This window comes from Anguilla anguilla, chromosome 5 (assembly GCF_013347855.1).
Source record: "Anguilla anguilla isolate fAngAng1 chromosome 5, fAngAng1.pri, whole genome shotgun sequence".
Classification (NCBI taxonomy): domain Eukaryota; kingdom Metazoa; phylum Chordata; class Actinopteri; order Anguilliformes; family Anguillidae; genus Anguilla; species Anguilla anguilla.
This window is the reverse complement of record NC_049205.1, coordinates 9952227-9978543: the sequence shown is the minus strand read 5'-3', so window position 1 is coordinate 9978543 and position 26317 is coordinate 9952227. Positions and strand designations below refer to the sequence as shown.

At 44.6% G+C, this 26317-nt stretch overlaps 2 protein-coding genes across 3 annotated transcripts in view; one reads left to right on the top strand and one right to left on the bottom strand.

The window, feature by feature from the left end:
• The window catches only part of acsl1a (acyl-CoA synthetase long chain family member 1a), a 39133-nt gene extending 27060 nt beyond the window's left edge, over window positions 1–12073 (bottom strand). For both annotated transcript variants that reach the window (XM_035419268.1, XM_035419263.1), the window contains exon 1: window positions 11936–12073. The gene's annotated coding sequence lies outside the window, so the exon portion shown is untranslated. The remainder of the gene's footprint in view (window positions 1–11935) is intronic.
• Window positions 12074–18013: 5940 nt separating this feature from the next.
• On the top strand, window positions 18014–20272 carry helt (helt bHLH transcription factor). Its single transcript, XM_035420017.1, has 4 exons — window positions 18014–18142; window positions 18776–18880; window positions 19208–19304; window positions 19788–20272. Exons 1-4 carry the CDS (start codon window positions 18116–18118, stop codon window positions 20261–20263), a joined length of 705 nt encoding a protein of 234 aa, XP_035275908.1. The 5' UTR covers window positions 18014–18115; the 3' UTR covers window positions 20264–20272.
• The last annotated feature ends 6045 nt before the right edge of the window (window positions 20273–26317 follow it).

Genomic DNA, 26317 nt, shown 5'->3' with positions numbered 1-26317 from the left:
CACAGGTCATGGCACGGCTCACCGTGGGTTTGTCCTGGAAAGGTCGGCGGTGCTCGGAGGCTCCGGAATCCTCCGGCCCGCTATCGCGCCGACAATGGCGGAGGTGAGAAAGGACAGGTTAATCTCCCCCCTCACCCCCCCCCCCCACCCCCCCCCCCCCCCCCCCCCCACCTTATCTTGGGCAAACACCGTCCCGCCCGCCCGGCCTTGCCACCCCGGGCGCTGGGATTCCGGCGGGGTGGGGAAATCGAGGAATGCGCCGATACGAAGAGCGCCGGAGTAAACTGCGGCGTGTTTACCGCCGCTGCGTCTGAGCGGGCGCTCGGGCGTGTTTACCGCCGCTGCGTCTGAGCGAGCACTCGGCCCGGCCCCCGTACCTGCGGCGTGTTTACCGCCGCTGCGTCTGAGCGGGCGCTCGGGCGTGTTTACCGCCGCTGCGTCTGAGCGAGCACTCGGCCCGGCCCCCGTACCTGCGGCGTGTTTACCGCCGCTGCGTCTGAGCGGGCGCTCGGGCGTGTTTACCCCCGCTGCGTCTGAGCGAGCGCTCGGGCGTGTTTACCGCCGCTGCGTCTGAGCGGGCGCTCGGGCGTGTTTACCGCCGCTGCGTCTGAGCGGGCGCTCGGGCGTGTTTACCCCCGCTGCGTCTGAGCGAGCGCTCGGCCCGGCCCGCGTACCCGCAGCGTGGAGACCCAGGCTCCAGAGCAGGGGTGTCCCATCTCATCCTGAAAGGAGTGGGTGCGTGTGGGCACAGTTTTTTTTTTGTTAGCCCGGGACTATAATGATTTAAATAATTTAGTAAGCATGGTCTTCAATCGAGACCTTGATAAGAGAACAGAAACCTGCACCCACACCAGCTCTTTTTGAGATAAGACTGGACACCACTGCTTTAGAGTGTAAGAAATCTGTCTCTGATGCCAATATGTAGAATAGCGACCGGGAGTGAGAGATTGGGAACCATTCAAGTCAACAGACGTGCTAATTCAATCACAACAGGACGGCCAATACACTATGGCCTAATTGATAGGTGTTACAAGGACTGACTACATCCGTCTTGGTATGTGTATTCAACACTACTGATCAAAGCTTGGAAAACAAATAAGAAGCAGCCTCTGGAAAGGTTCGTGGTTCAGTCTGACTCTGCTGAATCCAAGGTGTCATTCGTGCGCTTTGTCACTGCCGGTATTGGAAATAAACTTTGTACATTTTCATCACGTTCGAGAGACGTACTTTTTTTCCTTACAAGAGGGTGACTCAAACATGAAAAGTATGGAATAAAAGAAGCCTGTCTTTATCCCTCTCTCTGTCTGTCTATCTTCCCTTCACATAATCTCATCCACCATGAGGCTTCGCGTTTGAACAGGCCCCATGCCTGCTCATACATTTCACAACAGAACTCTGGCACGGTCTTGATGGTTTGTGTGTGGGAGGGGGGCTTGTGCATCACATGATCAGACACACCCCCCCACCCCCACAAACGTCTCCCAGGTCTTGCAGGGGAAAGGTGAGCCGCCCCTCCTCCCTCTCAGTCCTCCATACTTGGCCTGTGAAGATGGCAAGCCAATGACAGCTCAGGCCTGGAGTCACCCCACACTGGAGCGGCCAGCAGAGAGAGAGAGGGGGGGTGGGTGGGGGCATCTGAGGCCAGAGGCTATATAAAACACAATGTCGTATAAATGGAAGGCATCAGGAAGGGGGGGTGGGGTGGTGGTGGGGGGGCTTTGTTTAAAAGAACATCCAGCTGTTTGGGAGGGTGCTGGTGTGGAACACAGAGAAGGCCAGCTGTCTGACCCGGAAATGCAGTGACACCAACAAACACTGAGCCACTTTGAATTATACAGCCCAGTCACCTGCATTACACAGGACTGCACGGGAGGGACACTGACTCTGTTACAGCCGCTCGTGTTTTCCTCTAAGAGTTCCTTTTATTACCAACACACCCCAGGGGTACAGTGTTCTGTGTGGTTACTCCAATCAGCTGCATTGCTAAACAGCAAAGGCTGCCTATCTCTTTATCTCTCTGAAGGACAAAAAAAAAAAAAAACACTGAAAGAGGTCATTCAAGGAACTCAGGTGGAAAAGCATTCAGCGGGTATTCCAGCAGATTCCACCGCCTGACACAGGTGCCAGATCCGCAGGGGCGTGTCCTGCAGGGGCGTGTCCTCGCGTAAAGCTCACCTGAATCAACCTGCTGAGCCTACGGAATCACGCTACCACAGAGCGGGCAAACAGGAGGGGGGGGCGGGTCCTCACCAACCGTCACTCACCTGAAAGTGACGCTCGTAAGGCACACCGACCCCGACCTCGTCTTCGCTTAAGACAGGAACCGCCCCTCGGGTCGCTCGCGCCACCGCCCCGTTCGGCCACGACCCCGTCCCCGCCCCCTCCGCCAGCGGTCTGGGGTGACCCGCGGGCGCCGCCGCCAGGGGCGCACACGCGTTTAGACCCCGCGGCTTTTTCACGGCGGGGTGGCACGGGCACACCGCTTCGTTACCGCCACCAGAGAGCGAGTTGGACCCGCGGGGGGGTGCTGTCAACACCAACCCCCCCCCCCACCCCACCCCCCGGCGTTGTTTTAGCAGTAGAGGGCAAAGGGCCCATTAGACGGTCCAGAGGTCACCATGGATTCCCCTAAGCTACGGCTGCTCCTATAATCCCTCTCACCACCCATCGCTCACAGGAACAGGGAAACAATCCAATCGTGTTCGAACATGCCCGTGCAAAACCACACTGTGCTTTTTAAGGATCGCTGTTTCAATTTGTACTGCTTCCTCCTCACTAAAAAAATACTCCCCAGGAGAGCGGTTATGATTTTTACTGTAGAATGTTAGATGTCTGTCATCATTAACAGTTCAGTCCTGGCAACTGGATGTCTAAAAATAACTTATATATTGACCGTTGTGACCTGTGACCTTTCACCTACATGCAGACAATCATTATACTGGAACACAACACCATCATGACTGTATCTGTAGGTCGGGGTGGTTAACACAATCAAATCACAAGTGGACTACTGAAACGACATCGAAATTACAGCCCTTCTGCCCCCACCACCCACCATAAAAGTGAGAAGAATGCAGATTGAGGCTCAAACTTTATCTTCACTTCTTATCAGATAACACTGTGCAGCGCGTATGGAAGATGCAGCCAAAATCAGGGCTCCACAGTGCTCCCATTTCAGGAGCATTTGCTCCAGAAAACTGATGTGTGCTAACTGGAAAAATAATTTAGGAACACATCTGCTAAAAGGGATCCATTAGTGTGCTCCGGAATTTTTCACTTTTGGATTACACGAGCTCCTCGGACAAAAATAAGTTAGCGCGGAGCCGTTAAAATTCACCTACGCCCCTCCAGTGGGTCTGAGTGACCCCTGCGTCCGCTCCACGTGTGCCCTGTTTTTGGGCTGGCGGTGAGTTCCGTGACACCACAGTGTCAGTGGGTTTCTGACGCTCTCCTGCCAAACATCTCAACACAAAGGCAGCAGTGTTGGGATGGGGGGGCCAGTCTCCACCCCCCCATCTGGAGGGAGAGAATCTGGAACACGCCCCTCCACCCACTCCCTTGCCCTCGTCTCGCGATTGGTCGGCGGAGCGTGGGGCGTGGGGGGAAAGATCTCTGCCATCTGGGTGTAAGGTTGCCCCCGGCAACTCTTTCCAGAACCTGAGCCTGACCTTGAAAGCCTGGCAGTGGACAGGTCCCAAAACCAACAGCCCGAGCGGGGCTAAAGAGCTCCATCACATGATGCCATTTTTTTTTTTAGGGAGTGGGGGGGCGGAATTTAGAGCAAGGTTCATCCCTTCAGCTGAGGGATTTTCAGCACCACACAGGTATCCTCTGTTACAGTGAATTAATAAACGTCTGGGTTTTCTTTATGGAAACATCGAGTCCAACAGCCAAACAGCTCATTAATAATTAAACTGCGTGCTATTATATTTCAGCACATCAGGCATTGTGTTTTATGCTACAGTGGGTTTATGAATATATAGTGATTATTCAGGCCTACAATGCAGTGCCTGTGCTATGAAAATATGGTGGAAAGTCCTTGTGTTGCGATGGAGAAGGTTGTGTAGTCAGGCTCCTCAGATAAGGGCATCTGACTGAAACCACATCAACAGAAAAGAGGATGTTTACAGGAGTAGCACATTATTAGTGTTTAGCTACCAAACTAATACTACTAATGTTTTTGCTCTGACAGCTGGCATGTCAGTCGACAATGTGTGTGAGTGTGTGTGTGTGTGTGTGTTTGCTTGTGTGTGAGTGTGTGTGTGTGTGTGTGTGTGTGTGTGTGTGAATGTGTGTGTGTGTGCGTGTGTATGCGTTTGATTGTGTGTGTGAGTGTGTGTGTGTGTGTGCGTGATTCCATCCATTCTAGAAGTGGGAATACTAAATGGTTTAAGCGCAATGCTGAGCTTGCTTAAAAAACTAAAAAAAAAAAAAAAAGCTTTTTTTGGGTTTATAGTCCTCCAAGGGAAAAAAAGCCCGAGCAGTTATGACACTGTGGTCTAACACTGTCTGTTTCCTTTTGGCTGGGCAGACAGAAGGATCTGGTGAGGGAGCGGGGTGTAAACACAGCCCCTCCCGCCTCTGCCCTGGCACCCTGGGCGGGACAGAGTTCTCTGCCCTACAGTAACCCCCCCGCGCGCGCGCACACACACACGCACACGACCCAGCCCCTCGCTGGCGTGCGCTCAGACGAGAGGGAGGGAGAGAGAGAGAGAGAGAAAGCGGCACAGTGTCTAACCTCGCTCGACCCTCCCCCCTCCCCTCAGCCGCACACAAAGGAGCCCTCTGCAGGGAGCTGGGAGCCACGCCGCCTGCCGCCCCCCCCCCCGGCGGCCCCCCGGCGGGGTGCGTGCGGCTGGCCTGACCCCGCCTATCCCACGCCGCCCGGAGGAGCCGCCGGTTCTGCTCTGAGGCACGACAGAGGCCATCCCCCCCCCCCCTTCACCCCCAAACCCACACCAACCACCGACGCTGCAGCACCACCCCCCCTCCCCCCCACATCTCTGAATGAGGAAGTAGGAAGTAGAGCAGAACCCACACAGGGCCACAGACCTGAACCAGAACCAGAACCAGAACCAGCCTAATTCAGTTGTCACACACAATGAAATGTCCAGTGTTATTCTGGCTCTAACAGAGCACATGTGAGTCCAATATCAGACCGTATGTACTCTGTAAGAGTTGATTTAACACCAAACATTTTACTGTGCGTCAGCTGAGGAAGTCATTTCAATGCCAAGGAAATTAAGGGGGGGGGGGGGCTGACCCTGGGCTCTGCCCAAACCAGTTTCAGTAAGACCCAGGCCGTTTGACCCCCAGGGAATTCAAATAAAGCAACTTATGAAACACCACTGGAAAGAGGCATCAGACAGTCTTGAGAAATAATCGATTCATCAGAGCCACTCCGCATTCACTAGAGAATCAAAAGCCTTTACTGTACAACTTTGCTCACAGTTTCACACATTTCACAACCCCCTCCCCCCCCGCCCCGCCCCGCCCCCCCTTCCCTTTCAAAGCCATGCCAAGGAGGCTGAGATCTTCAGAGGTCAAAGAAAAAGAGCCAGAAGGTAAAAGCAGAGGGCATATCCCTCATATATGAAATCACTCAACCCCCCACCCCACCTCCCACCACCAAATCTTTACTCAAGACTCCGTACCCTCTCGGTCAGTTCTTAGGGCATGTCCATATGCGTAAGTCCTTCAACTTGCAATGCGTTGCTATTCTGACCCTTGCGTCAGTAGCTGTGTGACACTGGTGGTTCGTCGCCTGGAATTCAATGTGTGTGTAATCACAGTTCAGCCAGTGTGTGGCCATAGTTCAGTCAGTGTGTGGCCATAGTTCAGTCAGTGTGTGGCCATAGTTCAGTCAGTGTGTGGCCATAGTTCAGCCAATGTGTAGCGACAGTTCAGTCAGTGTGTAGCCACAGTTCAGTTAGTGTGTAGCCACAGTTCAGTTAGTGTGTCGCCACAGTTCAGTTAGTGTGTCGCCACAGTTCAGTTAGTGTGAGGCCACAGTTCAGTTAGTGTGTAGCCACAGTTCAGTTAGTGTGAGGCCATAGTTCAGTCAGTGTGAGGCCATAGTTCAGTCAGTGTGTAGCCACAGTTCAGCCAGTGTGTGGCCATAGTTCAGTCAGTGTGTGGCCATAGTTCAGTCAGTGTGAGGCCATAGTTCAGCCAATGTGTAGCCACAGTTCAGTCAGTGTGTAGCCACAGTTCAGTTAGTGTGTAGCCACAGTTCAGTTAGTGTGTCGCCACAGTTCAGTTAGTGTGAGGCCACAGTTCAGTTAGTGTGTCGCCACAGTTCAGTCAGCGTGTAGCCACAGTTCAGTCAGTGTGTAGCCACAGTTCAGTCAGTGTGTAGCCACAGTTCAGTTAGTGTGTGACCGCAGTTCAGTTAGTGTGTAGCCACAGTTCAGTTAGTGTGTAGCCACAGTTCAGTCAGTGTGAGGCCACAGTTCAGTTAGTGTGTAGCCACAGTTCAGTTAGTGTGTGGCCACAGTTCAGTCAGTGTGTAGCCACAGTTCAGTCAGTGTGTAGCCACAGTTCAGTTAGTGTGTAGCCACAGTTCAGTTAGTGTGTAGCCACAGTTCAGTTAGTGTGTAGCCACAGTTCAGTCAGTGTGTAGCCACAGTTCAGTTAGTGTGAGGCCACAGTTCAGTTAGTGTGAGGCCACAGTTCAGTCAGTGTGTAGCCACAGTTCAGTCAGTGTGTAGCCACAGTTCAGTTAGTGTGTAGCCACAGTTCAGTTAGTGTGAGGCCACAGTTCAGTTAGTGTGTAGCCACAGTTCAGTTAGTGTGTAGCCACAGTTCAGTCAGTGTGTAGCCACAGTTCAGTTAGTGTGAGGCCACAGTTCAGTCAGTGTGTAGCCACAGTTCAGTCAGTGTGTAGCCACAGTTCAGTCAGTGTGTAGCCACAGTTCAGTTAGTGTGAGGCCACAGGTCTGCCATTGCGCAGTTCCATCCCTTTGAGGGAGTCTTTCAGTTTGCCAGAGCAGTTAATTCCCTCTTGGTCAGCTCAGTCTGTCAGTCAGCAGTCTAGCTATTTGTAGCTATCTGTTTGTCAGTTAATCTGCTGCTGTGTGACAGTAGTGCACTGGCTGTGTAGGTAGAGTGATGCGTTAGTAGTCTTGTCTGTGAGTCTCTTGGTGTGTCAGTAGTCTTGTCGGTGCGCCTGTTAGTTTGTGATGGCAGTGGAGGCTCTGTGTAGGTACACAAGTCAGTGCGTCAGTAGTGTTGTAGTTTGAGAGTCTGTTGGTGTGTCAGCATGTTGGCTTAGCTGCCGCATTAGCATGGTTGCGTCGATGGTTTCTCTATTTGCCTGTGAAGCTAACACACCCCTATTACTCACATGCCAACACCTCAAACACGCTCTTTTGCATTGGGCTTGAGCCAAATAAGCGTATATTTAAACCTGATAACTTCAACGTCAAAGTCACCCCTGAGCTTTCACCTCCCCCTCCTTCGGCCACTGTGGCCTACTAAACTCAGCTCGGTGCTTTCCCTTTACCGGCTGGCAAGAGAAAAAAAAACAGAACCAGACACCGCCGCTGAAGTGATGTTCACGCACGATGGCTGGCTTCTGTGTACGGCAAGGCAATAAGGGCCATCGTGTCCTGTTTACATAAGTTAATTGAGGACGAGCCGTGTCAGGGGGATGAGGGAGGAACGGGTCGAACAGAAAGAGAAACCCCAGCGACGCGTGTCCGCACACAAAGGTGTCAGTCTGAACACGCCGTGCGTTATTAACACGTTGCATTAACTCAGCACTTGTTAACAGCTCGTGTTACGTTACTAACTCCGAAAAACAGCTGTAACCGAGTTCTGCTTCTCGGCTCAGTGACTCCCAGCTTCTGCCCCCCCCCCCTACTGTGAAAATGAAAATGCACCGCTTCAGTCTGGGCCACCAATGAAAACAGGGTTGCGATAAAAAAAAAAAAACGAAGAAAAATAATCGCGCCTCTACACTTCGGGTTCGCTTCCGCTCTTGCGCTGTGGTCAGGTCGGGGGAAGCGGCGCAGAGCTCTGCCTCGCGCAGAACGTTCCAGAGCGACTCGAGAATTCGAGAATGGCGCAGGCACAGCGCGGCTTATCGAATTTAAACAAACTCAATAAACGCGCGAGGCAGCTGGCGCGTGGAGAGAGATCCGGCAATTCTGGATCAGCAGCTTAGCAGGCGGACCGCGTGACCCGCTGCGGAGCTGGGCAGAGGTCGACAGCGATGGCGGCTGCGGCTGGTTAAAGGTGTTTTGTCGGCTGCTGTTCTGGGAACCGGGATGAGGTGGCTGTTACGATGCCGCTGTTTTAGGACTGCCTGGGTTATGCTGGGGCACAGAGAACCAGAGACAGCCGACGGGTCACAGTGAGCGCGAGTCACCTCTCGCCTCAAAACCTAATGCTGCCCCACACGACAGCAATGGATTGTGGGAAATAATATGCCCTTACCTGAGACGGGGGGCGACATAGCTCAGGAGGTAAGACCGATTGTCTGGCAGTTGGAGGGTTGCCGGTTCAAACCCCGCTCTGGGCGTGTCGAAGTGTCCTTGAGCAAGACACCTAACCCCTAACTGCTCCGGCGAATGAGAGGCATCAATTGTAAAGCGCTTTGGATAAAAGCGCTATATAAATGCAGTCCATTTAGTCCATTTACTGAGAAGCAAGAGACTGAGAGTGAAATACAGCCTGAAATGGTAGAGCTGACGGTGGCCTTGCTGGGGCACGCTCAACCCTGGCCTCAGAGAGCTGCAATGTCCATGGGGCAACTCAACCCTGGCCCCAGAGGGCCACAGAGGGCCACAGAGGGCCACAGGGCTATTCAACCTCAGTTCTGCACAGTAAAATGTCCAGTGTTAATTCAACTTTAACAGTGCGCATACGAGTCCAATCGGGAGTTGATTTAACACTTAACTCTACAGTGTGGAGGGCCAGGCTGAGGGCTCTTTTTGAGCCTGGAACTAAACGCATAATTCCATGAATGAAAGAGCTGATTGAATGAGACAGAACAGCAGCCCACAGGGAGGACTAATAAGAGACGTGCAGCAAGGCCAAACTGCAGTGAAGAAGGGGTAGGCAGGAGGAGAGCTGGCCGCTTCCACCCGAATTCTCCCGAATACACTGAGATCACTTGCAATTGCAGACCCACGCCCGCATTCCGGACATTCCGATGTCTCTGCGGCTCCAAGCCGACAGACCAGGTCCCCCGCTGCCCGGCAAACGAACGTCCACCCCGTCTAAACAAACCTCTCTTCACTCGGCACTAATCACTTATGAAAACCGGCCGTGGTGACCTGTACGTTCGGTACGGTCGCGTGTACCGCAAACACGCACCCGCACCCGCACCCACACCCGTACGCCGAGTCCCCTTCGCCTACCCTTCCGATTCCAAAACAGACCGCTCTGATAACCCGCGATAACATTCTTACCCCTCCGCTCTGTAGGAGATTTTTGCTGCTGCTCGACAAGGAGAATGGAGGTCGCGAGAAGTCGCCAAATTTGTTTCGCTAGTCGCTAGATGAGATTTTTAGTCGCTAGGGAAGTCAAAAAGTCGCTAAATCTAGCGACAAAGTCGCTAAACTGGCAACACTGAATGCGCTTTAATACTGTAGCGGATAGTAATCACGAAAAAAAAAACCCCACTATCATGTGATATTGGGCAAGTTGAATTTTAAAGGCTGTGTGACTCAGCCGAATGGTTTGGGGGCAGGGTTGGGGGGGGGGGGGTAGCTTTTTCTTAAAGCAGGAAGGGGTTTGGGGTTCAACGGTGTCCTGTTGCCAGCCGTCGGCAGTTAACCTCTCACTCAGGAGCAGCTCGACACACAGGACCCCAGGCCATTCAAGCCAGAATTCAACACCTGGCCATTAAGCCTGGCTAACGGCCAGTGACTAAGACCTGCGCGGTTCCAGAATCCTGCAGACCAGCAGCGAGTGAACACCACCAACGCCGGAACCGTTTCATTTGTCTAACAAAATTATTCAAATCGTACCTTGCCCCCTACCCATAAGCAGAATTTCTTTATCATAAAACTGAACAGGATGTACATGGAAAAGGCAAAATGGGATATTTATGCAAAACTGCATCCTCTAGGAAATATTTCATATTTTCAATGGTTGTTTGTTTGTTTTGTTTTTTGTATTTTTTTTTTTGTGGGGGGGGGGTGGGTGGGTGGTAAGGTTACCTTGATGATTTGTATAGTAATAACAAACAAACAGAATGTACAATTATTAGTATAACCAGGAGACTGTGATTCAATGCTTTGGATTATATTTATGACAGATTCTGGTGCAGAACAAAATTTTCAATGAAAGCACCATTGCTTCAAGGGTAACACCATCACTGAACGTACCTAATACAATGCCAAGAAAAACCTAGACACACGGCAGGGACCAATCAGGGATCTGAAAGAGGAAAGCTGTTCCAATAAAAACCATGAACGACTGCTGTCGTAGGTATTCCTCTAAAATTACAAATCGCACACCCTTTACTTTGCAATATGATTCGAAAGGAAGTAATTATACGACAATGAAGACTACCGGTGTCCAAAATCACACTGCCACGTTAATACATTCTAGCAACAACAATGTACAGCACCAAAGGCTATGTGCTGAAAATGTACCTGTGTAATTACCAAAAACACCCTGGTGAATCAACTCCCTTCCATCAACACCTCAGATGGGGAAATTGTCATTGCAGAGTAACATACTGAATAAAAGCTGCTTCTTTTAAATGGATGGTTCTGTGAGGATTGTCGGATGATTGTCTACTGCCTGTTAAAAGTAGGACATGCAGCTACGTTTTGCCATCACCAAGCAACGAAACTCTATGACTGAATAAAAAAAACAGAAAGACCAAAGGGTTTTTCTTGTCCAATTGCAGTCGGTTACAGATTTATTTAGCCACTGAATGCGTATGCGATTGTGATGTGTAGCACAGCAGGTCTGAGTGGGGAGAACGATTCTTAGTTGAGTGGGCATAGGCTACGGTGCTAAACAAGATTAGAGAAATCGACTGCCTTCCCAATCCAGATCAAGTCCTTTTCATCGTTAAAGGCAGGAATCCTAAATTATCGAAGCACGGTGGTGTCGTTTGCTGAGTCACGCTGTATAATTTGCACCGTCAATATAGCTGGCTAGATAATAGCATCGCTATACAGACAACTCTGTCAAGGTAAAAGATTCATTAGCGTTAGCTAATCATATTATTTTACAGTTCGGCGCGTATGGTGCAGCGTTAACCCTGGGTCTAATATAATTCAGTTACAGCACTATCTTTCAGTGTTTTTGCATTCATTCATTAGCCTGCTGAAGTGCCCCCTTTTCATCAGAGCGCAGCGTGCCGGTTACCCCTGCCAAATCAACTTGTGTCAGGAGCCCCGTCGCGCCATTCTCTTTCAGGGATCAATTCTCCGGGCTTTGTCTAGCACCTCCCGACTCAATCCATCGGCACGTTACCCGCTAACATGCCGTGGATATTTAATTTTTAAACGCCCTGGTTGTATGCATAACGGCACGTAGTGCTACCGACAATAGTGCTACAAAATAGCATGGAAAACATTAAAACATGTGCGCACACAAATTACACATACAGACAGAATGCTCCACATTATTATTGGAAGCGAGCTGCATTTTTTTTGCCCGACTGCGTTTGCCCAACTCCATAAACTACCAATAGCAAACTACCCTGCTTAAAGTGGTGCGCAATTCTTGTTTTGAAAGATGTACACATAATAAAATATGTAGGAAAATAAAATATATCAAGGGCGGTTTCCACACATAATGCACATATCAGTTTCGTTTTATAAGGACTAATTCGAGAAGTAATGTTACCTTCCTTTAAAAACATGTGATTATCTATAAAAACTAGGAATTACCTCCGCTCAATAATAATTTTTAGTAATGTGCGACTAGGTAACGTTAGCTACTTGATTAACGTGATGTTACTAACCTGTGTGAAGGCAGCTCCTTGAGGTGAACCATCGATTTCAAAGGGAGTACCGTTGTTGCTGTTTTCAGTTCTCAACCGGCTGCTTATCCAATCGGAGGGGCTGTCAAAAGTGTGTGAACCATATTTATTGTGTGGGGTGCAGCCATTGGTCAACGTTTCAGAGACATTTCTGCGTGGGTTACCACGACCTTTGTACATACATTCCTCTGTTTTGCGCTCTGCATAAATAGGTCGTGAGTGGGTTCTGAACGTAGATATAGGAACAGCGGTCGAAACGATATCTAAATAGCCTACTCGTTTATTCATATAAAAAATGTGGGTCAGATCATGAACCGATGTGTCTGATTTTTACATTAGAATATGCATTTCGGAGCTAGTGGGTTGGCATATGCATTTGGAACGTGATGCACATAGCTCATACAATGCATATTTATCTGCATGTGCAGTACTACATGTGCTACTACCATTTTTGTTTGCAATAAGTGAAATAATTCCAATATTGAATGACATGTTACAAAGCAAAGACAAAACAACAATTGTTTAAACAACGATAACTGCAATTTATAAAAGGTGTTGATAAAACACTTCTAGTGAATTCATCATGTTGGGTAACATTTTTATGAGGACATCAACTTAAAATTCAATACGATAATTTTTTTCTTCTGGTTTCCAGACACTAATGTGAAAATCTGTTACAGATTACAGAAATATAGAAACCAGTTCTTCAAATAAGCAAAGAATCGGGCATATTGACAATTTATTGACATACAAAAATGATTTATGACTTGTTATTAATGCTGCATTTTCCAAACATTGGTAGGTCTTACTTTTAACAGTTAGCACGGATCTGTGAAATGTGACACATTTAGAAGTATATACTGAAAAATGGTATACATTAGTCCACAGATTAAGGCCTTTATTTTAAAGTGACAAATAAAAATAAAATGAATACTACCATGAACTTTCCTTCTTCAGGAAAGGCCTCATTAGAAGAGATCTTTCCAGAGAACCAAATAATTTATCTCTTCTTTTAGGCCATTCTACAATGAAACAGTGATGCAAAGAGTGTCTCTGCAATTTCAACAAAAGCCAGAGAGCTAGCACTCACAAAACTAAAATTATTATATTTTACTTCAGTCGTTCACTCTATGGTATTATCTCAACAACCATGCCTTTGTTGGTTTGTCTTCTGATGGGCAAACAGATAAACAATCTGCAACTTGATTGCAGCACCACTGTGCAATTATAGCTTAATGCAAAACAAGGGACGTGTTCTGTATAAACAACCGTTACATTGTCTTCGTAATTTATACCCAGGCATCCTGCCTTTATGTTTTGTATCAGCATGCCAACCATTTTCAGAAGGGGTTGTAAGGCAGGAGCAATGCTTTAAATGTCTGAATGCCGAGGTCAACACTAATGCTAGAGGTTCTAAAGCCCTAATTATAACATTATTTCCCAACTTATATTGACACTCTCTCCTAACTCTGCTTTGAAAGTCACAAAAGTGTGTTGTAAATCTTGGCAATCTTTTCAAACGCTTGTAAATCAGTCAGCCATTTGAAAGTCAGAATCTAACCAACTGTGTGATTTTGGTTACGTTTAAACAACCATTAAAGGGATATTAACGTTAGAAGTAAGAGTTAGCCTAATTGTATGCCGTCACATATGCATTTAAGTGTTTTTGCAGGTTCTGATACGTGACGTCCAGTGTGAGTTTTGGAATATTCTATATTATGCCAATTGCACCATCTGGTGGTGCCTTTTTTGTGAATGGTTTCCTAGTCAAAAAAGTTCATGCGTTCTGCATACGGTTCAATAGAACAAGAACATGCACTCATCTATCCTCACGTGCTTTTTAAAAAGCTCTTTGAAAATTCAGATGGCTGCAGTTTATTATTAAATGCGTTTATCTGATTTTAAACAATCTGTTTAAACCTTGAAACATTGAGAGCTTGTTTTTGGTTAGATGCAGTGTTTTGTGTAACACAAGAAAACTGGGACTTGTTGCACATGCGGAGACAATGAACGTCTGTGCGAAGTGATGCAGATTATACTCACGGTGGCGCGCGAAGCTAAAGCATTCCATCTCTGACGAAGGCTTGGGCCCCTAGGTCGCCGCGGGTCACAGAGCGACTCATGACAACGCTTCGTCTCTTAGTTGAAATTTCAGCCATAATCTCTATGATTTAAATTTGTCTTCCACATAATGCGAGGCATTTGAAATGCGGTCATTTTAAAAATAGAGTTTATAAAGCGCAAATACAGCCAATGAACGTATTTTATTTTTCATGCCAAGTGTTAGCTTGTTTTGTTTAATTTGTGTGCAATTCATTGTACTCGGGTTAAAAATAATAATAATAATGTGCATAAAATTTAGTTTCTTTGTTTATTTGGTTTGTTGTTGTAAATGTGAAAATAAAAAGACTAGTGATGTAAACGGCATAACCACGAGGCGGCGCTTGTGTTTAATGAGAGATTTATTTATTTATTTATTTATTTATTTATTAAATTTCTGTTCAACTGCCTAGGGCCTGAGAGCATTATTGTGCTACAGTAGGCAACCACAAAAAACAGTCCAACGCGTGAATTGCAGGTGTATACACCAGTATACAGCAGTACTCAAGAGCATTCACGAATTCCCCGCTCTTATTGTCAGCATTCTTGATAAATTGTTGATTAAACGGCCAAACTACTCCACGATATCTTTCCCCAATTAATATTATACATATATCATAAGTGGGTGGCACTTAAATAGCATTAACCCAAGACTCTGAAATTGAATGGGCATCAGCACTGACAACAGCATCCATTGATTTTAGCTTGGTGGATTTCAGTCTAGATTGCAATAAAACAGTCAATAAATAATCACGTCTACCTTTGACCTGCCAATAAACCCACTTTTGGATTCACACTAGCATACATTACTTTCTTATGGTAGAAATACTAAGAACGCTTCACCGTGAACTTAGGTTTTCTCTTGGTTAGCGTCAATCAGTTTACGTAAGTCATAGTAAACTGTACGATGTGTAATCAAGGTGACGGGCATGACTGCGTTGCTGAAGCGTCTGGCCATTATTATTCTCTTTCATAGGGTTCGCCTCTTACAGCAGCCTCATTAAACCCACAGGTAAACAATCTTTTCTTCTCTTTTTACTCAATTGTTCTCATCATTTCTCTTTTTATACGTCGTGTCGATTATATTGATCACGACAGGCTGTAAGGATGGGTTCTAAAGTAACAAAATAATAAATAAAAAAATGGCCTACATATGCACTTCACCTTATTTACATAGTTTCGGCTGCAAATCTGGAAATAAAGTTGTTTATATAGCCTCTATTAGCACTGTCATCGTGTGAGCCGTTACAAATCTTGATATTAGGGATAATTTAGTCAACATTTTAGCAAAGCATTCAATTGTAAATGAAATTGAATAAAATTAAACAAAAATCCCTCATATTGTCAATCAGATTTGAACTGGACTAAAATTACAAGCTGTATTTTCGTACAATTATATTTTATTCAATTGCAAATAAACATTTTAAAAGAAAGCAGATAAAAATAGATGTATTTCTCCACCAGATAAAACATGCTCTAAATCAGAATTGCTAAGTGAACCTTACTTACGACCACGCAACGCATAAGCCTTTACTTGCAGAATGTGTATTTTTTCGTTTGAAACAACCAAAATAAATATATAAATAAAAAGTAAAGACGTATTCATACAGCACTGACAAGACTTTAAAGTTACAATTCTAATTAATTAACATATTAATGAGTATTAAACGTGCGTCATGTGGACGTAATATAGCTTACTGAATCATATTGATGGTTTCTGTTGCTCACCAAAGCATCTTAAATTACTAATATTTTGGAAGTATGAAGCCTATTTCAAAAAGACGATATGATCCCACGCTTAAGCAGGTACTGAAAATCTTTTACCTATATAAATAATTATAAAATAAAAAAAAATGTACAGAGAAACATAATACTGCATGAATTAGTGTTTTCTCTGCTCCAAATGACGGATATAGATTATAATCAATGAGATGGTTGAAAGAATTAAAGACGGAAGTATACTAAAGATACGATGACGACATTTCGTAATATAACTCTTCATAATTAAGTAGGCTACAACTGACGAATAAATCCCTGTTGGTGCGCCTGCAAATTATACATCCTTATATTTGATTAATGGGGCATATAAAACAGCCAGTCAGAGATTTATAAACAGATATACATTTTGTACATTATATACATTTTTCTCCCAAATGAACATTCCCAATGCTCTTAAAACAAAAAGTAAGAAATAATAATCATAATAAACGTCCGTACACGTGGCAGTATGCATGTGTAAGAATATGTAACATTGTAACAATCAACGCCGCCGACGCATGACTTTTAATACTGGGTACAACTATTTAGCTTTAAAAATTACCACGAGAAACAGTCACACTTCAAAACTTAAGAAACTGAAAAAGTCGTAAGACAGTTTGTTGTTGGATTTCTAAAGCTCGTTTGTTAGAAAACATGTGGTAAATGCAACAATAAAAGTAATGGGATTTAAGGCTTTTGTCGAGTTCAGTGGCGCTTTTCTTTCTCTGCTGTTAAAAACTCCCCATAGATGTCCCGCGAGCCTTTATGCCGAGAAAAAAAATCTTCTCATCTTTTATTTCTTTTCTCTTGACATTGCACACACGAACTGTTATATTAAAACACGGCGAATCTTTAAAGATTAAAACGCTCCCAATGAAAAACAGCAGACGAGCAAACCGTTTTGGCGCATGAAAACCAAGTCTGAAACTGTGAGACGGAGCGGACACAATAAACCTGTTGTTAACCTTGCTGTGAAAATATGTTTGAAGAAAATAGGCAATTGTTGTATGAAATGTATTCAAGTATAAAATAATGCCCTTTGTTGGGGAAAACCTAAGCAATGGGTGGGTACAAAAGTTCCCTGTGGCATTTACTTGCCCCTTTTGTGAAGTTTGCGCTTTGGCGTCTCCACTTGGCGCATTACCCAGACCCCTTTAAACGCGATTGTTTCTTTCTTTCTAATGACATTTACCGGATCAAAACATGCTGTTAATTCGATCAGAAAGCTTTGCCCTTCACAACAATGCCAGAATAATTTCTCCCAAAGTTTGTTAAGTTGACCGAAATTAGGGAAATGAATAGGGGTCTCCAGGCGACTCCTCTTGCAGGTGACGGGGAATAATGCACGTTTGCACCAGCTGCATTCCTCTTTATTTCTCTCTTTCTTTTCACAGCATTATTAAAATTTAGGCCAATGAAACTATTCATTCATTTCAATAGACATTTTCTTATAGGATAATAGGATACAAATTGAGCCTCTCCGCGGAGAATCCAGTGGTGGTGCCCCTCGTGTGCCAAAGGCTGCTGGAGCCGCTGGCCTGGACGGAGGCGAGGCTCGTGTGCCAGGCCCAATCCCACACCTGCCGAGGTCTCTAACAAATAAAGAATGTAAACAAAAAGCTTGCCATCTCTCATAAAAGATGGACGTGTCACCAAGTCGTGTGAGAAACGCTGGGAACAAACGGGGGGACTCCATCTCCAAAAGATCTCCCTTGAACTTGGCGGAACAGCCTATTAAAGGCTTACTTAATTACTTTAATGACACTGGACAGGCCTTAAAACTCAGACAGAGCTTGGATGGAAGTTAGGATCGCTTGCTGGGATTTGTAAACAGGCGATCGTGTGAGAAACGCGAGCTGGAAGAAAGAAAGTTCTTTTTTGTCCCGCTTTGTTTTCCTGCGCGCACTGCGCTCCGGGCGGATCAGCCTGACTCAACGCTCAGTTCACATTTCCCGCCTGGGTTGTTACTATGCAAATAATATTCTAAAAGTAATCACGTGTCTTTTGAACAGCCACGTGGATTAACAAAGCAGGTCTGCCCCCCTGCTAGCCCATGGCTTCAGATGTTTTACTATTTCTTTTACTGATCCTAAACGCACACATTTACCAAAAGCTCGCCTTTAATCCCATGGAATAATTTAGGCCATGAATGCACGAGCCCACTAAATGACCGCTTTATAAGGAGCAACGTTCACTCACCAACCTCAGACCCGTCCAGTCTGTTTCAGAACAGAACAGACAGATAATTATCTCCTTCTGGCGATATATTTTTTGCTCTCATTTATTGAAAATTTCCAGCAAACCATGGCATCCAAGCTGAAAGAACGCAAGGTATGCACTCTCCAACCGCACTCGTATGGATACTTTTTATAGTCATAGACAAGTGGCCTTATATTTTACGTTTCTTAAATCAAGTTAACAACATACATTTGTTTGTAAATGTGTATTATAGGCTATTTAAACCATTTAATTGGGCAAAGCAAATACACCCGTCGTATACAATGGTGGTCTCCACCCAGCTACCTTTAAAGGGGTGGAACAGCTATTTAAATATGAAAACCAACAGTGACATTATACAAATATGCGAGGATGATTATGACTGTCAAATTTTCATAATATGACTTGATGTCCACATTCCGAGTCAAAATTGTGCATACATGAAGTTGATCGTGTACCTGAGTCGTTTAAATTTCTAAGTATTTGCGCTCAAGTGCAGCTGTAGCTCTCCATTTGCAAAACGTTGTTCTGCTATCGGCTACCATGCACAATATTGGCTTAGTTTTTTTCTACGCAATTTCAAAGATCCAAATATCGCAGTGGCATTTGGTTAATATCTGTTTTCTCCCACTGAATGCGAAACTGTGCAATAGCAGATAAGGCCGAACGTAGGCTATTTGAGTTCATTCTTTGAAACAACTGACTTTGACTTATGTTCTCACGTGTATCCTATTTTTATCTTTCCAGAGAACTCCGGTTTCTCACAAAGTGATTGAGAAACGACGGAGGGATCGTATCAACCGGTGTCTGAATGAGCTGGGCAAAACGGTACCAATGGCTCTTGCAAAACAGGTACAGCAGTCTAGTCCACTGATATTTGTCAGCGCGTACAGTGTTTACCACCTGTCATCTGGTTTAAGGGCGTCTATAAATATTTATTGTATGTAATAATTTAGATGTAGGCTACTTGCAATGGGATTATTGTATTTTTAAATTGCATTTTGCATTATCAATGCTATCTCCGACATAACCATTTCAGACGTATAGTGTCGTAAAACAACTTAGGCTACGTAGGTAGCTATATATACTTAGTCAGATTTTAGTTTTATTCTTAATTCTTAAAGATTGGTCTGTTTTATCCTGTAAATGTATTTCTTTTCTTTTTGCCTTGAATCACAGAACTCTGGGAAGCTGGAGAAGGCGGAGATTCTGGAGATGACCGTTCAGTATCTGCGCGCACTCCACGCTGCGGACTTCCCGCGAGGCAGAGAGAAGGGTGCGCATCTCTTTAGACTACTTAACATTTCTTGCACCAAAGCGTAACATTCCACTGCCAAATTGACTGGAACATTTAAGGAACATATTTAGAATGTACTTCACTCAGTAGGCCTGCTTAGGATAGTCATAAAAACTTTATGGAACGACTCGTATGTTTTAATTTTGGGTTCACTAATTGTGGCACCGTATGACTAATTGCGCTGGCATTTGGCACTCATCCTAACGCTGCCTTGTGTATATACCGAGGCTTCATAACGTACAGTCGTCATAGTTATCAGTTTAATCGATAAGAGCACACATTAAATGTACACATTAAACTTAATAACATAAGGATAATGTACACATTAAACTTTAAGTCATCCCAAGTCAACTTTATTTGGACTATCAAGTTTTCGCAGAACACCAATTAGTGATAAACAGCCTCCGGGTAAGGTTAAGGCAGGGAGTTTTGTGAATATGCTCATATTTTTATTTATTACAGGTGAGCTGCTGGCAGAGTTTGCGAATTATTTTCACTATGGCTACCACGAATGTATGAAGAACCTGGTGCACTACCTTACCACCGTGGAAAGGATGGAAACCAAGGACACCAAATACGCGAGGATCCTCGCATTTTTACAGTCCAAATCCCGGGTCATCACCGAGCCCGTGTTTGGCTCAATAGGCGGCTTGCCTGACCCCACAGACTACTTGTGCCAATTGCACTCCGCTTCGGACTACCAAAGCCATAGCCCAACCGACTCCGTCTTCCAGCAGAGTCCTCCTACGCACTACTGGCACAGCTCCGCGCGCAGCCCCACCATCGCTTACCCGCAGGTTCCCCTATCCGCGCAGACGCAGCAACACGGCAGCTACTTGTCGCCTGTGCAAGGACTAGACCATCACTACATTAACTTCATCGGCCACTCGCATGCCAACGCGTTCAGTCTGCACACCGCACAACACGCTGCCTTGTAGCCCAATGTACTATTTCTCTGTTTTATTTATATATGTGTAATAAATGTTTAATGTGAAAAGTGTTTGCGCAATTGAATACGTTTTTTAAAGGCTGCTTTAATTTTCTGAACGGTTCCAAACTAATATTGCTGTAATACCATTATTCTACAGAACACAAATGGTTTGGCTGTTTCGTACTAATCTTCCGTTCTGGAGGCAGAATGTTAATGTGTTTGCATCTCAATACGTTATTAAACAAAGTAAACAAATTAAAGTGAAAATAATATGGGCCTAATATTAAAATTATTAATGAATTATTACGACGAAGATGGATTGTTAGCGCTCAAGGGGGTTAGGTTGGTTATAGTTATTGCTTAGACTCCACAAACGTAGCCTATTCCATTTTCTGCGCTTTAGAAAATGCACTACAATTTACAATATTGCAAAACCTCAGATATGTAAACTTACGTATCGATCGGTTAGCAGAACGCAGTATGAATGTTGGACAGCTCTCTACCATTCACCCAGAAAGGTGCGTGTTACGCATCCATTGAGGAGCTGGATGTAGGCCTGCTATCAAAACCAGTGGACGTTTCTTGCCACTATTGATGAAGAATACAAACCTTTTGTGAAAGTTAGACATTTGATACTTAGTCTTTTCTAGCTTAGTAAAATTAAACTTAGGGGCGATTTGATTGAGGCTTTTAAATTCATAAAGGGGACAAACAAAGTAAACTACAAGAGATTATTCAGGTTGAGTTCTGTTAGTAGGGTACACAAATGGAAATAAGCAACAGGTAAATTCTGTACAGACATTAGGAAGAATTTTTTTCACACAGAGAGTAATCAATGTGGAATAGCCCACCAGGGTATGTGGAAGAGGCAGAAACACTGGGGATTTTCAAGACTTGGCTTGATACGGTGCTTGATACTATCTAGACTGTAGGTAATCAGAGCACTGGGTACAATTTAGTCAGGAAAATGGCGAGCATTGTTGGGCTGAATGACCTGTTCTCGTCATTATGTTATGTTATCTTATGCTATGTTATATTGCCTGAAGAAGGACCAGATTAAAATCTGACAATTCCAGAACAGGAGACACAAATTGAGGGTTGGTGTAATGAGACTAAGGCCTATAATTCTGAAAAAATAAATACATCTAATGATATCTAGATCAGTGCTAGTTATCAGGTATTTTAGTAGAAAATGGCTTCTTACAACATTTGCACAATTTTGACTTTGACTTTGAGTTTTATATGTTTATACTTGGACAGGTCCTGTCAGTCCAACAGCCATTTAACTAGCCTGTGCGGTTTCACAGAATGCATCTTGCTTTATCACACAGTACTTTCTCTATCATCTTTATTTTTCAGCCATGTCTTTTTATGTTGAGTAAGGGACCTCACTCCAAATTCACACACACACAAAGTCAATAGCCTAAGCATGGCCTACTGATTTAGGGATAATACGATAATGAAGGTATATGCTTGCATATTAGGTATTCCTCAATACATTTACCAGCTTATATATTTAATGTAGAGGCATTACATTAGTACGATTTACAATTTCGGTCACAAGGCTTGCTGAAGACAGCTTCAATGGGCAGCTGAAATATATGTCATTATCACCATTATTTTTATAATTTCTCAATTTTCATAAATCACTCTGAATATGAGTCTCTGCTATGTGATTATAATGTAATATAATCATCACCACCATCTTCATCATCATTTAAAATAATACATAATGTGTGAACAGCTTGTTTGGTGAAATGGTCCTACTAGATTCCAAGCTGGATTGACAATATCTTTCCTTCTAATGCATGCTATTCAGACACATTTTTCCAACAAAGAGGACAATGCTGTCTCCACCTATATTTAAATAGAATGCAAATAACAAATAAGATTTGCCAATAGTTTCAAGGGATGAGGGGGGTGGGGTGGGTGTATATCATAGTTTTGGGGGGTGGGTGGGGGGCAAGGAGAGGGTTAATCCCTGTGTTTCAACAGAGAGAACTTGTGAAAGATTGTTTACTGAGGTCACTTCCATACCGATTCACACTTTGTAAAACTTAAACAGCTCTGCTGCCCCTTTTCGACAAAAGCACTCAACACAAATTTCCCTGCTGAGCATATGTTCCACCTGCTTTCTGTCAATCACTTGCTGGGTTTCAAGAGCTAATTATTTTTTACAGTCAGCCTTTCACTCCCAAAAGCCATCACACTGGTATTCACATTAATGGTGAAGCATGTCTTTTTTTCTTCATCTTGATATATAAGGAAAAAATAAACTCTATTAGGGGGGTCCTCCTATAATGAACTGAATTTAAGCTATTCACAGAATGGTCAACAATGACATGTTTTTTCTTTGGGGGGGGGGGTGGCTTTTGAGAGTAGTGATTTTATTTTTTTATTTATTTAGTAGGATTCACAAGGATTAAAGATGAAGTATGTGGGAGGAGAGGGAGGGGAAAAAGAGAAAAAATATTTCATCATGCAGATCTTGGAAAAGATTTTTAGCCCCCAAAATGTTCGGCAAGCTGTGTCATTTCCATATATTTAGGCAAATTAGGTAGACCATTCTTCATTGTAGCCGGGATTAAAGTCTGAGATGCAAAGGGCCACCTTGGCTAAAACTAGGGTCATTTACATATAATTTTACAAACTTTCACTGATCCATGACAGTCTTTGTTTATCAAATGTTGGAACTCCTGGTTTTTCTCTTTTAACTGTATAGGATAAACCCTTCCCCGAGTTCACAATGGTACTAATGAAAGGAAAGCGCCCCCCCATCTCACCCAACCCAAGTTTCCCCACCCCTTGTGTCCTTCTCTCTACCCTTATAAAACTCCTGAGACCCACAGTCCGAAATTTCAGCTTCTGGCTGAAAGTCAAAGTTGCGACACATAAATATGACTTTCTGACAGACGGGAAATAAATGTCCTTTAAACAAAAAAAACAAATACTAAAAAATAGGGGAGGGAACCGATTCAGTGCAGCTTTTGACTTAAATGTGTTTTCTCTCTCCCACAATGACTGAATTAATCCCGCTCCCTTCTTCCTTCAGTCTTTCTTTAAGTAAGTTGTATAGCATTGGTTTCCAAGAGAGCCCCAACAAAAAACCCAAAAACTCATAGTGGTTTTTTTGCTGGGCAGTGTTGGGGGGGGAGTGTCCCATTGTGGTGCCACTGAAAGGGGACAATCTCTGGTTCCTTGGGCTTCATCCTTGGGTGGGCAAGAATAAAAATAATCACCCCCATGAAATCAAAGGTATTCTGTAGATGAGCAGCGAGGAGGGCGGCTGGCTGGTGCTGCGGACCATGCTGCTTCCTCCAGCCAGGTCGCGAGGCCTTGAGCTGGGGCCACTGGCTCTCCCGTCTCTCCTTAATACAGAGCTCACCCCTGCCCCCTGAGCACTACTGAGCAGTTCCAGCTGCAGCCATGGACATGCACACGCCCACGCACACGCACACGCATGGTATTCACACGTGCACACGCATGCACACGCCTGTATTCACACGGGCACGCGCACGCACACACATACACGCATTCAGCACACAAGCATGCGTGCACACAGACATGCGCCCAGGCATATATGCGCATGTACGCACTTATATGCAAAGGGCCCAGATAATGCCCCAGTGCATGCTGGGTCAGCGCAGGCTGGCTCGCAGGTGCCAGCGGCCAACCGGCGGATGGGCTGGCTAAGCGGATCGGCAGACACTGGTGCAGACCCGGCAAAGAAAGGGGTGGGGGGGTGGGGGTGGGAGAGGGTGGACAAAGTGCGCACGCAGATGGAAAAGTGATAATAAGATAAAAGCGTTTGGCTGTGAAAGAGTATGCGGGTCCCAACAGCCCAATATTGGTTTAAATCCCTGCTCTGAACACAGCGTTTAATAAATGAAAGAACCTCCGGCAAAACGAGAGAGATTTAGAGAGTATACACAACATGAGTTATAATAAATGGAACAGGACAAACCTTCATTGTCATGTAAAATGTCTCGCCCTGACTATGGCTAGGGATGCCAATTGGTGGCAGAAATGGCTTAGGCTAGGAGAAACAAGACCTTAATTTTAGCATTTGTTATTTATTTGATTAAAAAATGTAAAACACTCACAATATGCAAAAACGAAAAGGGTATAAGAGCATTTCTTTATAAGGGATATTTTTCATATGTGTACATGTGAGTATTATTAATGTTTTTGATATTAATAGAGATCTTGTTAAGTTGCTAATTAGTTGAGTCAGGTGTGCCACATTAGGGTTGAAATGAAAACCTACAGGATGGTAGATCTCTAGGAACAAAGTGCAAATGTTTCTTTCTTGACGAACTTATTAAAAACGTCTTGCAAATGTATTTTCTTAGCATTCACCAATAACCATAATTATTGGTATAATTTTGAGGTAATATTACAGAGCTGTGAAAAAGTATTTGCCTCCTTCCTGATTTCCTCTCTTACTGCATATTTGTCACACTGAATGGTTTCCGATCTTTAGACAAAATGTAATATTAGACAAAGGGAAACTGAGTAAAAGCAAAACACATTTTTGAAAGTATTATTTCATTTATTTAATGAAAAAAGTTATCACACACCCATATCACTCATGCGATGTGCGTTGAAATAGGGGTTTTTTCCTGCCACTGTATGTCTTTCGCCAATACAAATGTGTAACAGACAGCTGGGAGTTGTTAAAAAGCAGAAAGGCTGGTTCCATGGCAAAATAAAACCCAGAGACTACCTACGGCTACACACAACAAACCTTCATATATAACTGTGCTTTAGCTTATATGTACTACATTTCTTACTGACATGTTAAAGGGCCATTTAAAGATAAAATACATGTTTGTTTTTTAAAGAATGGACCAATGTACCTTTAATTGAACTTTTAGTCCTTCCCCACACTTTCTGTTGTGCAGGGATTCATCCACTGTTAAAAAGGTACCGCACAAATATCAGCAGAATTCATGGATCAAAATGCATACTTGCATACCATTTATTTAGTAGTATGTACTGCCAACATACTGGTGAACCAAGTACAAGAATTCAGTATACAATGTGAATAATATTGATCAGATTTGGGACTCTATTTTCTGTCTTTAGACCAAGGGTCTCAAACTCAAATCCTTGAGGGCCACTGTGCCTGCTGGATTTTGACGTGTTTCTGCAGTCAAGTGCTTAGTTTAAGTCACTGATTGGCTAACAAAGCCGCACACCTTGTTTCCAAGGCCGAAACAGGCTGCTGATTGAAAGGAGATCACAAAAACCAACAGAGACTGTGGCCCTCCAGAACTGGAGTAGGAGACCTTTGCTTTAGACCATGCAATGAACTTTGACTGGTACATATGTTGAGAACATTGATCAAACCTTTAAGAAGAGACTATCATAAAATGTTGTGTTTTGTGTTGTGTCAAACGTGACAAATAATGCTAACTGAACTCAACTGAACTGCTAACTGAAATCAATACCTATAATAGTATTTCTTGACAAGCATGAATCTTTTCCAGGAATGAGAAGGATGGGCACTCCAACTGTATGCTTTTGTTTGCTACCATCACAGGTATGTGAGCACATAATTCCCTCTTGCATGCCTGGATTTGAAACAGTGCTTGATGCAGTTATGCAAGTATGCCTTTTGGAACATAGCCATCATTCACCCCCTCAGAAGAAGGACATTGACATCAACAAGCTGAACTCTGACGTCTGTCATCACATTCCACATCATAATACATGGTGAGTCACTCCGGTTCCTCATACTGTTTTTTGTGCTTTTGAGCAAGTACACACACACACACGCACACACACACACACATACATATACACACACGCACGCATGCACATACACGTGCACACACACACACACACACACACACGCACATGCACACACCCACACACACCCACACACACACGCACACACGCACACACACACACGCACACACACGCACATGCACACACACCCACACGCACACACACACACGCACACACACACACACACACACACACACACACACACATGCACACACACGCACACACCCCCACACACACACACACACATGCACACACACACACACACACA